This window comes from Haliotis asinina, chromosome 2, assembly GCF_037392515.1.
Source record: "Haliotis asinina isolate JCU_RB_2024 chromosome 2, JCU_Hal_asi_v2, whole genome shotgun sequence".
Classification (NCBI taxonomy): Eukaryota; Metazoa; Mollusca; class Gastropoda; order Lepetellida; family Haliotidae; genus Haliotis; species Haliotis asinina.
In genome coordinates, this window is record NC_090281.1 from 45112925 (window position 1) to 45127082 (window position 14158).

The window sequence follows — 14158 nt, forward strand, 5'->3', positions numbered from 1 at the left end:
ATACAAGGTTACAACGTTTCGAGACAGATCCTAGTCTCACTTCTTTATTATACAAGGTCACAACATTTCGAGACAGATTCTGGTTCAACTTCTTTATTATACAAGGTTACAACGTTTCGAGACAGATTCTGGTTCAACTTCTTTATTATACAAGGTCACAACGTTTCGAGACAGATCATAGTCTCACTTCTTTATTATACAAGGTCACAACGTTTCGAGACAGATTCTGGTTCAACTTCTTTATTATACAAGGTTACAACGTTTCGAGACAGATCATAGTCTCACTTCTTTATTATACAAGGTCACAACATTTCGAGACAGATTCTGGTTCAACTTCTTTATTATACAAGGTCACAACGTTTCGAGACAGATTCTGGTTCAACTTCTTTATTATACAAGGTCACAACGTTTCGAGACAGATCATAGTCTCACTTCTTTATTATACAAGGTCACAACGTTTCGAGACAGATTCTGGTTCAACTTCTTTATTATACAAGGTCACAACGTTTCGAGACAGATCATAGTCTCACTTCTTTATTATACAAGGTTACAACGTTTCGAGACAGATTCTGGTTCAACTTCTTTATTATACAAGGTTACAACGTTTCGAGACAGATCATAGTCTCACTTCTTTATTATACAAGGTCACAACGTTTCGAGACAGATTCTGGTTCAACTTCTTTATTATACAAGGTTACAACGTTTCGAGACAGATTCTGGTTCAACTTCTTTATTATACAAGGTTACAACGTTTCGAGACAGATCCTAGTCTCACTTCTTTATTATACAAGGTTACAACGTTTCGAGACAGATTCTGGTTCAACTTCTTTATTATACAAGGTCACAACGTTTCGAGACAGTTCCTAGTTCAACTTCTTTATTATACAAGGTCACAACGTTTCGAGACAGATCATAGTCTCACTTCTTTATTATACAAGGTTACAACGTTTCGAGACAGATTCTGGTTCAACTTCTTTATTATACAAGGTTACAACGTTTCTAGACAGATCCTAGTCTCACTTCTTTATTATACAAGGTTACAACGTTTCGAGACAGATTCTGGTTCAACTTCTTTATTATACAAGGTTACAACGTTTCGAGACAGATCATAGTCTCACTTCTTTATTATACAAGGTTACAACGTTTCGAGACAGATTCTGGTTCAACTTCTTTATTATACAAGGTCACAACGTTTCGAGACAGATTCTGGTTCAACTTCTTTATTATACAAGGTTACAACGTTTCGAGACAGATCATAGTCTCACTTCTTTATTATACAAGGTCACAACATTTCGAGACAGATTCTGGTTCAACTTCTTTATTATACAAGGTTACAACATTTCGAGACAGATTCTGGTTCAACTTCTTTATTATACAAGGTTACAACGTTTCGAGACAGATTCTGGTTCAACTTCTTTATTATACAAGGTTACAACGTTTCGAGACAGATCATAGTCTCACTTCTTTATTATACAAGGTCACAACGTTTCGAGACAGATTCTGGTTCAACTTCTTTATTATACAAGGTTACAACGTTTCGAGACAGATCATAGTCTCACTTCTTTATTATACAAGGTCACAACATTTCGAGACAGATTCTGGTTCAACTTCTTTATTATACAAGGTTACAACGTTTCGAGACAGATTCTGGTTCAACTTCTTTATTATACAAGGTCACAACGTTTCGAGACAGATCATAGTCTCACTTCTTTATTATACAAGGTTACAACGTTTCGAGACAGATTCTGGTTCAACTTCTTTATTATACAAGGTTACAACGTTTCGAGACAGATCATAGTCTCACTTCTTTATTATACAAGGTCACAACATTTCGAGACAGATTCTGGTTCAACTTCTTTATTATACAAGGTCACAACGTTTCGAGACAGATTCTGGTTCAACTTCTTTATTATACAAGGTCACAACGTTTCGAGACAGATCATAGTCTCACTTCTTTATTATACAAGGTCACAACGTTTCGAGACAGATTCTGGTTCAACTTCTTTATTATACAAGGTTACAACGTTTCGAGACAGATGATAGTCTCACTTCTTTATTATACAAGGTTACAACGTTTCGAGACAGATTCTGGTTCAACTTCTTTATTATACAAGGTTACAACGTTTCGAGACAGATCATAGTCTCACTTCTTTATTATACAAGGTCACAACATTTCGAGACAGATTCTGGTTCAACTTCTTTATTATACAAGGTTACAACGTTTCGAGACAGATTCTGGTTCAACTTCTTTATTGTACAAGGTTACAACGTTTCGAGACAGATTCTGGTTCAACTTCTTTATTATACAAGGTCACAACGTTTCGAGACAGATTCTGGTTCAACTTCTTTATTATACAAGGTCACAACGTTTCGAGACAGATTCTGGTTCAACTTCTTTATTATACAAGGTCACAACGTTTCGAGACAGATTCTGGTTCAACTTCTTTATTATACAAGGTTACAACGTTTCGAGACAGATTCTGGTTCAACTTCTTTATTATACAAGGTCACAACGTTTCGAGACAGATTCTGGTTCAACTTCTTTATTATACAAGGTCACAACGTTTCGAGACAGATTCTGGTTCAACTTCTTTATTATACAAGGTCACAACGTTTCGAGACAGATTCTGGTTCAACTTCTTTATTATACAAGGTCACAACGTTTCGAGACAGATTCTGGTTCAACTTCTTTATTATACAAGGTCACAACGTTTCGAGACAGATTCTGGTTCAACTTCTTTATTATACAAGGTCACAACGTTTCGAGACAGATTCTGGTTCAACTTCTTTATTATACAAGGTCACAACGTTTCGAGACAGATTCTGGTTCAACTTCTTTATTATACAAGGTCACAACGTTTCGAGACAGATTCTGGTTCAACTTCTTTATTATACAAGGTCACAACGTTTCGAGACAGATTCTGGTTCAACTTCTTTATTATACAAGGTTACAACGTTTCGAGACAGATTCTGGTTCAACTTCTTTATTATACAAGGTTACAACGTTTCGAGACAGATTCTGGTTCAACTTCTTTATTATACAAGGTCACAACGTTTCTAGACAGATCCTAGTCTCACTTCACCTGAAGAAGAGACTAGAATCTGTCTCGAAACGTTGTGACCTTGTATAATAAAGAAGTTGAACCATAAAGCACTTTTAGTTTAATTCAAACATGACGTCTTTTCTCAATTACAGTAAAATAACCATTTTAAACACCAAAACAGGATTATCAAGAAAGTGTTTGATAAAACCGCAGTGGGCTGTTAAAGCCACTTGGTCAGAGTAAAATATTAGTATCTGTAGTGACCACCATGAGCATCAATAACTGCTTGGCAACAGTGATCCACAAATTCTAAATTAAAATGTCGTAATTAATTTTATTTTGTATGTTGAGATTTCAAGATACATAATGTGAATTTTACAGATAATGATCAATGATCTTGACGTTTTAACTCAGTAACTAGATGTTTTGTCACTACTGGTCTTCTTTTTATCTTGATGCCACAAAGGACTCGGTCCATAGTTTATAAATATCAGATTGCCTATAGTGTTCTGTGTGGTCTTCTTGTTGAAATTAGCTGGAGTTACCGGACTTTAACCAAGACTAAGATGGCTGCGCACATGAATGATAACATTTTCTGAAATGATTGCACAACACAGACTTCACCGTTTCTTGTCATAAACAGAAGGTGGACCGTTTTCAACCGATTATATTTGAAGTTTTGCGTTGCACGCTTGTTGTCAACCATGCCTACTGACCTAAACGCCATATTTGACAACCTGTACCTCGGAAGCATGGAGGCAGCCCTGCACACCGACACTCTGAAGGACTTAGGCATCACCCATATACTGACCATTGATGACCGACCCCTGTCACAGGAAATCACATGTCAGTTCAACTGCAAGTATGTCCACGGACTGGACCTACAAGACACCGATCTCCTGACCTACTTTGACGAATGTGTTGAATTCATCAACGAAGGAAGAAACAAGGGTGGAGTTTTAGTTCACTGGTGAAACAATTTTGTACTGTTTTAACTGTTTCATATTCAAGTCTGTTCATGCTAATTAGGTTATTAACTACAGTGCACTCTTCTGGGTGCAGCCCTGGCGGCTTGTTGCAGAGCAATCATTGAACTGTAGTGCTACTTTTTTTTGCCTCAAGCACTGTTTGCTGTTTAGGGTTTATGATTAGGTACCCCTTCTGATCCTTAGGGTAAAGGACTAGAGTATGGCAGTCTATCCGATCCCTAGTGTTATGGCTTAGGGCTTGGGGGTAGGAACCCTGTGTGATTCTTAGGGTTAGGGTTAGGGACACTTTCTGAACCATATTATAAGTTATCACATCGTGTCGAGGGAAATACGGGGTGTTATCAGTCCCTCGTAAAGTTATATACTTAATGAGGGACCAATAACACCCCGTATTTCCCGAGATACGATGTGATAACACATTTATCTAGCTGAATGATTTCACTAAATCAAAACAAAACAACACGCATCGAATCGACTTGCTGCCATGTAGACACCAGCTGATTGTTTGATCTCAATGCACCGCACATTACTATAGGCTTGTTGATGCACGCTTTCCTCACTTCGCGTCGTCACTGAGGCGTAGCGGGGTGATATGACTTTCTCAGCGGGAGTATACGACTTTTATACTCCCGCTGGCGGATCGTGATGGATGTACATTTTATTTTATCAGAGTCACATGGACCAATCAAAACTCGACATTCTTACATGAGGCTAGATAATTAGGGTTAGACCTTACCCTAGGGCAGTCCAAGCACAATGGCATGAATAAATGAATGAATGAATGAATGAATGAATGAATGAATGAATGAATGAATGAATGAATAAATGAGAGGGCGTGGGACAGAAGGGTGAAATGGTTTCTTTTCGTTTCTTGCACTTCCGTGTCACTTCTGCATTGATGACCCGTTAAACGAGGACTCATTAACTGTGATGGCGCTCATGGTCCGGAGATAAAGCGTTTGCTAATTACGTTACTAATATATAAAGTCAGTAATCTGGTGAGGTGTGTTTGAGCCCTTTATCTGAAAAAGTGCACCCAGTAAAGTGCACTACTCTCAAAGGATTATACACTGTGATTTACTTGCTAACTTGAAACAAGGTGAAACAACATATCTGATAAACTGGAGTCAAGAGATGAAACTATGTAGATAATAGAGATCATACTATAGCAGATACTGTGATGATACAGATGACATGTTTACCTTGTTAGCTGGGTACTTATTTGGTCATGTGGACAGCCTCAGATCAGAAGAGCCTTGGTTCACTCACACCCGAACCCCATACACACCAGGTGAGTTGTAATTGAAGTTGTACATGATGTAATGACAAATGTTGTTTTCTATTAATTCCAGTTTGTATTTGCAGTTTCGCAGGCATGTCCCGTAGTGCAACCATGGTGATTGCCTACATGATGGCGAAGTGCCAGACTGACCTTCAAGAGGCCTTGGCATATGTTAAAAAAATGAGGAGCTTAATCAGGTGTGTAACCACAGTAACAAGTGTGTGATAAAACAAGAAAACATTTGATGTATGGCGTTAGTTAACACAGCAGCAAAATCTTTGTTCTTCATGTTAAGTTTACAATAATACAATTCTCCCATAAATGCTTCACATGTACATGATGTTAGCATTGTAAGAACTGTTATAACTTGTAGACCAATTATGACACGTTGATTGTCAGAATACTGAAATATTGTTCAGACTGCTGTTTGTTTGACAGACCAAATTGTGGCTTTATGGAACAGCTTCAACTGTATGAAGATATGGGTTGTCACATTGACAAGAAACACAATGGCTTCCGAATGTACAAACTTAATCAGTTGGCTCTACGAGTACAGGCAGGTAGGTCATTTGAAGTATTGGAAATTGATTTAGATGTCATGATGATGATTGGTTCATTACAACTGATCAATCATCAAAAATAATTGCTTAGCGTCATTTATGAAATTTTTATGGATATGTTTTTTAATGCACAAAAAAGTATTTTAAAATCTTTTTTTTTTTCAAATTGTACAAGATGGTGATATGAGGCGAGTATGTTTGATATTGGCTGTTTTCGCTCATGTTCACTTGATTCCTGGTGTACTTCACTTGATTCCAGGTGTGTATTCAGGGGAAGTTCCGGCCGATATGTTTGCTGCTGATCCTGATGGCACCGGACAAAATGATGTAGTGTACAGGTGTAGAAAGTGCAGGTGGGTATGACCAGGTTTGTCACTGTGTATAGACAGAAATTTGTGTAAGCCACCCTTTGAGATCTTGGTTAGAACTGGTCTTCAGCAACCAATGCTTGTCGTAGGAGGCAACAAAACATAATCGTGTGGTCAGTCTCGCCAGTGTGGTTAACATGTCATTGGATCCCATTTGTGTAGGTCAATGCTCATGGTGTTTGATCACTGGAATGTTTGGTCCAGGCTCGATTATTTACAGACTGAAGGTGGCATTAAAAAACAATCAACCAACTTTATGCATACATTGCCTATACAAAGAGAGAAACTTCACAGTATATGTCAATAGAAACAATGTAATTAAAACTTTAAATCTGGTTTGAATAAAAATCTATATCACTAAGCTGATACTGTTATGTTTGTTAAAATGCAAGCATGCAGTATGTACCAGAGGAAACAATATATATGAAACGTTTTCTGCCAGTTTGAATAATAATGCTGTTGAATAATATTATTTCCCTTGTTTAGTAACAATGCTTATCATATTCCACTAATTTCATTCCATTCTTCAACAGACATGATAATTTCATTAAAAGCAACATCACGTTTATGTTCATGCATGTCATCACACCACAAATTGCATGATGAAAGCATGAATACTTTAAAGCACAAAGCTGATGGGTTTAAAAAGTCAGAAGTGGTCAGCAGCCTTATGTCTTGATGAATATGTTATTGTTATTGGTGGCATGTCATGAACAAGACGAATGTGTTGCAGAAACTCTTCTGCTGTCCTAGCCATGACCTAACATTTAAGAAGCAGACAGTGGTATGATGTGTCTGGATGGCAGGTGTACTTGAATTGTGCTGCTTTTTAATGGTGATAGCAGTAAACATAGCTTGAAGCAAAACCTGTTTCTTTGACAGATGGTAACCCTGTATTGGCAAAATAACCATTGTGACTCTCTTCAAGTTTTGTATATTTTGGCCTTTTGTGGCAATCCATTGTCGTCTGCTGAAGAAATTGGCCCTCATCAAAGGGAAACAACTCATGCCGAATGGAATATTGACACAACATTCTCAGAGCCAAATTTAGTGAAAAAAAACATTTTATATTTACAGGCAGTCACCAGATCAATAATGTAGTTATTACAACAGTAATATAGAATGTGATGAGCCCATTCCTTCGATTTTGACACTACTGGACAACTGTTGTCATTGATGTGAAAAATAACTCGGTGGCTCAGAACAACAGGAATAATTACTATGATCCAGTGAAGGAGTGAGTATAGTTTTGTGCCACTTTTAGCAATATTTCAACAATATCATGGCAGGGGTACCAGAAAGGTAGGGATTGAGCGCAGGCTTCTTACTACACGTGAACACCTGGACTACCCCACTGCCCTAATCCAGTGTCATTTGAACCCCAATAAATTATACATGTACATATCATTGCAGAACATCTCTCTTCCGAAAGTCTGTACTGCTAAGTCACACAATTGGTGAAGGTGAATCTGCTTTCGACTGGCGAGGGAAACAGCCATCCAATCAGAAGACAGATGACGTGAAGGCCAAGTCAGAGACAATATGCAATAAATCCTTGTTTATAGAGCCTGTGAAGTGGATGGCTGGAACAGTTGAAAATATGGAGGGGAAGGTAGAAAAATTGCTGCCATGCTTACTGTCTCACTTTACTTGCAATAAAAGAATTTTTGTTTCCAACCAGATGCAGCTAGAATAGTAATGCCTGTGTTGTAAGTTCCATGCTGCTCAATTTAGGTTTGAAGTATTTTGCCTGCAAATGATTTCTCATGAAGTTATGGATTATGCATAATGAATAAAGCGTCTTCTTGCAGCTCCTGTGTCCAAAATGTTCATCCAAGATTGGCTCCTTCATTTGGTATGGTTAGTATACATTACTCTAGTATTTTGTTTTCAGAAACCGTTTCCACATCACTGAGAAATCTGTGATAAAAGCAGAGTTAATTGTATTATATCCAACTATAACATTAGCTTGTGCCTACGAATCACATAGGCGGATCCAGAGGTGGCTTGCATGGATGCACACCTCTCTTTTGATCTTGAAGTTTTGTTACATAACCATTGAAACTTGGGTAGAAAATAAAGTGTGCTCTCCCACCCACCCCAATACTTTTCTCAATAGTGTGCACCCACCCTTTTTCAAAACACTGTATCCTGAAAGTGATGATACCTGGTGTTTGAGAAAAGGTGAGTTTATCCTGTTGTATCATTGGCACTATCATGAACGCATGGAAAGGCCAGGTAAGTGTTAACCTGAAAAGGGATTGAAAACTTACGGGACAAGTTGAAATATGGAATTGTGCTCAATATTAAAAGTTCAGTAACACAGAGTACTAGTCTTTTAATTTAGTTATCATTATCTACATAGATGCAGTGTGAGAAGCCCTTTTCTGGTGACCTAGGCCATCATATTGCTGGAAAATTGAATATAGCTTCATAAAGCTTCATACAGCTACCCATTCACAAAGCTGCTGATTATGTGATGTGAGGCAATTTGAGTACAGGGGCAGAGGGGTAGCCTAGTGGTTAAAGCATTTGCTCATCCTGCCAAAGACATGGATTCAGTTTCCAACATGGGAACAATATGCTCCCTCCCTCCCTGCCTCGCTCGCTCACTCCCTGCCTCACTCACTCACTCACTCCCTTCCTTCCTCGCTCACTCACTCACTCACTCACTCACTCCTTGGTACACATGTATTCAAAGGGAAACGTGTATACCAGCACTGAAGTATTTTGATTTACTACTTTTTTAAAACATTTTTTTGTAGGTGAAAGGTGTCCGTGTGGATCATGGGTAGCGCCTGCCTTCCATATTCAAAACTCAAAGGTAGATGAGGTCACACCTCGCCCTGCAATCAAAATCGCACAGCCACGCCCACTGGTCAGTCAAGAGCTGCCCATCATGAACATCCCTGGTCCTCTAGATGAGCTGCAGCAACTCGACACCCTTACACAGACATTATGATCAAACTCCTTTAAAAGATGGCAGCTGTTACTTAGAACATGTTTGTGTAAAATGTGATATTTTGTTTGTTTGATCATGGCAGATCATTCACTTTGTAAGATTTTATGCAGTCTAAGAAAACTTAGTCTCAGTGTATTTCATTACACTCCCACACTGAGTCTAACAAAGCCTAACAGAAGGTTGCATAACATTTGAGTGACCAATGACCGTCCAATCAAACGTGAGATGGTTAAATAGATTTAACCAATCAGACAACGGCTACTATTTAGGGATCGGAGGGACTTTCAAAACATTCAGGTCACTGATACATGTCTCTCCACAAACAAAAATCTGCATATAACACTGTTATTTGATCTGCAGTATATACGCTTTGGGATTTCTGTTGACATGGCTACCATTAACTAATATTTCCACAAGATAACATCACTGAATATTGCCCAAACACTATTTTCAGCGACTGTTTACTCACCTTGTCATGGTTGTACGTACGCTGCGTGCATCACCCGGAAGTGATCGTACCCTAAATAGCATTTGGAATCGCTACAAACCTTTTCAAGCTAAAATTTCAAAAGGTATGTGTGAATGTGCACTTTCACGATTTGGTAAGCTGTGTTCAGATTGGTCAATCTCAAAGGTTACCTGACGCGACCTCCCATAAGGTTTTGTTAAACTCAGTAGTAGACTGGATTTTATGCTGACTCAGCATTTACAACCTCATAATAGGTTCTGTTCAGAATATTTATTTCACATCTGAAAACGTCTTTGAAATATATGAAAACAACTTTGGTTTTAAACTATATCGGAATAAGACTTGGCAATGTGTATACATTTTTCTAGATTTAACGGGCAAGGGGTACCCTAGTAGTCAAAGCATTTGATGATCATGCGGGAAACCCAGGGTCAATTCCCAACAATGGGTACAATGTGTTCAGCCCATTTCTGGTGTTGCAATATTGCTGGAATTGTTGGCATATTGCTGAATGCGGTATAAAACTAACTTATATTTGGCTGGAATGGACATGTTAAATATTGAAAAGATGTATTTTTGTGAAGAAAATAACAAGAATTGAAGTAACGATGTATCAAGACACCAAGTGCAATAGTGTAATAATTGCACTGCTGTGAGCAGGTTGTGCCCAGTTATTTGCATTCAGGCCAAAAACATCATACTTTTTGTAAGTTTATATTGCCACTATATGAGGGAAGTTTGTCAAATTGACTGAAGAGACTGAAGATCAAAGATATAAAGTGCAGCAAGATGCTAAAAGTCAAAAGAGGTAAATTGGTATATGAATCCTAGAGCTTTAAAAAGGAGTATTTTTACTTTAATTTAGAATACATTTACCAAAGCATGATATGCATATAGAATATGTCCAAGCCAGGATAATACTCAATGCTCTTATATATTCATTTTGACAGTAATCTGGCTACTGATAATTGTCATGTTATGTATCATAATGAGCAATATATCTTTGCTGACTTGGTAATGTATTCATTACACAAGTGTATTCATTCTCAGACAAAAATCTTGATGTGTATCAAGGCTTGTACGGTAACCCAGTGGTTAAAGCATTAGCTCCTCACGCCAAAGACCTGATTTGATTCCTCTCATGGTTGCAATGAGTGAAGTCAATTACAGCCATGATTATAGCTGGAATATTTCCAAAAGCGGTGTAAAGCCCAACTCACTCAATGACATGCACATTATCTGAGTCACTGTGGACTCATTGTAGCCTAACCTTCTGCAGCCTGTGAGTTAGAAATACTATTACACTTGAAACTTATTGGTAAGTTTTGTGTTACAGGTAAGTTTCTAAATGTTGTATGTCACAGTGCTTTACATTTCCATGAGATTTCAAGGCCACATCTATCCCAAGTATAGCAGGTGTTCAATGACAGTAGTGTTTTAGATATAGCACTGAGCTTTTTTTGCAGAATCCACTAGTCATTATCTTACATTTGCAAGCTATGGTGAGTACCACAGGACACATGAAATATGCTGATACTCTACATAGAAACAGACTAAAGTCTAGTCAGTAACATTCTTAAAACTAATGGGGGTACTTGGGTAACTCAACGGTATTCAATACATAAGGCAGTGGCTTTAAAGCAATCACGTCTTGAACAGACCAAGTAAATATTGAAATTACCAGCAGGTTGTGGAGTAGCCTAGTGGTTAAAGCATTTGCTCTTCACAGGGAAGACTTGGGTTTGATTCCCAACACAGGAAAATTGTTTGAAGCCCATTGGTCTCCTTGCCATGATTTTGCTGGAGCCTAAGCATCATATCTCACTCACCCATACCAATTGTCAGTGATTTAAAGTGTTTGCTCGTCATGCTGAAGACATTGGTTCGATTCCACACATGGGAACAATGTGTGAAATCCATTTCTAATGTCTCCTGCGATGATATATTTGTACACAATCTATGACTTGAAATTCAAGTCAGACTTCTTTCTTTGTTCTGGATAAAGCACACAAGAGGTCAGGGTCTTGGTCCACAAAATGTTCATATTATTGCCACCTGTCGTAACTCTAGAGTTTGCTTTAGGCTTGCGTAGCACTACAAACGTTTTGTTGATGGGGGACCCAGATAAACAAGTGACAGATTTATCATGGTCTCTGTTGTTCGTTTCCAGTGTTTGAGAAACTGGCATGTTGGGATTTAACTGTTATGTTTGTTGTAGCTGCTGCAGCCATATCCAGAACTGCTCCCTACGAACAATTTTGAAGTTCACTTGTCACCATTTCCGAGCTCCCAGTCACAGTAATTTTGTCTTAATAGATCTGGTTCCAAATCTGCATTTCAATTTATATGTATCAGCAATATGTATCATTATCTTCTGACATATTGCCCCTGTTCTCCCAGCACAAAATGGGTACCTGCTGATGTAAGTTATGTGTCTTCTAGCATCTAAGAGGCAGCTCTGGGGTGATAATATGCTTGTGCTTTGAACATGCATGCACAAGTGTTGCATGCACAAATGTGTGGAAACAGGCTCTTAATAAATTATTAAATGATATGTGATTTAGATCATGTTAAAGTACATTACTTGTCATCTTTGAAGCTTAGCTTCAATGTTCTACCTACATCAGCTACCCTCTCAGTGATTCCTGTCCCACATATACATAAAAAGATGCACGACAAACTGCCAGTACAAATATTTATTGCAAGTGTCTTAGATGGTTAACCACCTTGCTGGGTTTTTTTTAAAGATTATGACATTTTAACAGTGTAAGTTCCAAATCTGGAATATTAAAGGAAATCAGAATTGAACAGCCTGTAGCTCTGTGTGCGGGTAAGATGGCATCAAAATCTTTCATAGTGAGCAGGCTGGAGATATATACTGCAGCAATGTTGTTTACACTGAACTGCCCATGTTGATAGAACCTGGTGACTTTTTCCAGGCACACGACTTGAGGGGATACAACCCTTGTATATTTTTTCACATTAGTACAGTGTGTAAATCCACTATTTTGTGTCCCCTGCTGTGATAATGCTGGGGTGTTTAAACCAGTCCAAACATAATTCTCAGATGATGCAATGGGGTTTTGCATAGGGCATCAGATTTATGTACATACGTATTGTTGTTTTCTGATGCCAACTAACCTTGTGTGCTGCAAATCCAAAACATTAAAAATCACATTCTTGTACATTTCTAATATTGGCAGTGATTTCAGTTTTGTCCAGTCTTTTTGAGATTCGGGGTGAACCTGATGTCATGCTAAATCATCAAGGAAATAGTCCTTTGGTTGTTACTTTAACTTGTGTGAGCCACTGATATTAAAAGCGGCACATATTGCTACTGTTTATTGTTTTTCTGACCCAGAAATCTGGTGATAATGATAAATACTATTTACCATAATTATGTTGTATTCGGTGTCCATCATTCCCAACACCAGTATGTGTGAAGAAGCACTTCAGAAACAAATCTGTGAAGATCCGAGTGAGAATTGGTCTTCAGTGACCCATGCTTGTCGTAAGAGGCAACTAACGAGATCGGGTGGTCAGTCCCGCTGACCATCTTGATGCATGTCATCATATCATAGAATGATGCTCATGATGTTAATCAGTGGATTGTCCGGCCCAGACTTGATTATGTGCAGACCGCCAATATAGCTGGAAAACCCCGCACCAAGCTCCTTTTGTTGTAATACCAATCATAATTTTTTAAGAATTTCGTTAGCAGTGTTCAGTGTTCATTCGGAAACGAGAAGTTTAGGTTTAATTACGGATTGTTAATGTTACTATCATGCGAGCGCTATGTCTGACACAGTTCTTGACGCAAGAATTTCCGAGAATACGTTTACTTTTGAAGGGAAAATAAGTACGCATATATTTAATCATCAAACAAAAGTAAGGAGTTTTTTCTGGACAGATACCGCGATACGGCAATATTCTACGTTACATCGATGTGTTGTGGCCTGTTTGAATTATTGAACCGGGATTGACGACAATGTATACTTTTGTAACGATTCACTGTATCGGCGATCAATGGATCGATGCATCGATTTGTGTTAAGCCCATTTCTGGTATCCTCCTCCGTGATGTTACTCATTCACTCACACTTACACGAGGCGGTCGGGTAGTCCAGTGGTTAAAGCGTTAGCTCTTCACAACGAAAACCTAGGTTTGATTCCCCACATCAAGCCCAGTTCTGGTGTCCTCCGCCGTGTTATTGCTGGAATACTTCTTAAATGCGACGTAAACCATATACTGATGGACTACACCATCGCTCCGTCAGACAGACAACCAACCACTCAACCAAGCAGCCGAACCTGACACTCCAGACATCTACTCCAAATGGTAGGGTCCAGAGCCTCCCGCTCCATAACGTGATCATAAAGCTGGCATTATCGTAAACAATAAACTGCTATACCTTAACACTGGGACAATGTTGTGTCTGTATATTTCGTGGAGTGTGCCTCGGAAGCTGAGATCGCTCATGGGAC

The 14158-nt window shown here is 38.5% G+C and overlaps 1 protein-coding gene across 2 annotated transcripts; it reads left to right on the forward strand.

The window, feature by feature from the left end:
• Positions 1 to 3593: 3593 nt before the first annotated feature.
• Positions 3594 to 13007, forward strand: LOC137273788 (dual specificity protein phosphatase 12-like). Of its 2 annotated transcripts, XR_010956155.1 has the most exons (8): positions 3594 to 4014; positions 5399 to 5512; positions 5754 to 5875; positions 6135 to 6228; positions 7657 to 7855; positions 8055 to 8103; positions 9009 to 11888; positions 11974 to 13007. XR_010956155.1 is itself a non-coding variant. In XM_067806644.1 (7 exons), exons 1-7 carry the CDS (start codon positions 3749 to 3751, stop codon positions 9203 to 9205), a joined length of 1041 nt encoding a protein of 346 aa, XP_067662745.1. In that variant the 5' UTR covers positions 3594 to 3748; the 3' UTR covers positions 9206 to 13007. The 2 variants fall into 2 exon arrangements, 1 of the variants encoding a protein (XP_067662745.1); XM_067806644.1 differs by having other exon boundaries at positions 9009 to 13007.
• Positions 13008 to 14158: the final 1151 nt, after the last annotated feature.

What these genes read in the sequence shown, in the direction of transcription:
- LOC137273788 (XM_067806644.1), top strand. Translation starts at nt 3,749, where the DNA reads ATGCCTACTGACCTAAACGCCATATTTGACAACCTGTACCTCGGAAGC. An exon ending in GGCTCTACGAGTACAGGCAG is followed by an intron (nt 5,876 to 6,134) that starts GTAGGTCATTTG and finishes ACTTGATTCCAG; the next exon opens with GTGTGTATTCAGGGGAAGTT. An exon ending in TTGAAAATATGGAGGGGAAG is followed by an intron (nt 7,856 to 8,054) that starts GTAGAAAAATTG and finishes GTCTTCTTGCAG; the next exon opens with CTCCTGTGTCCAAAATGTTC.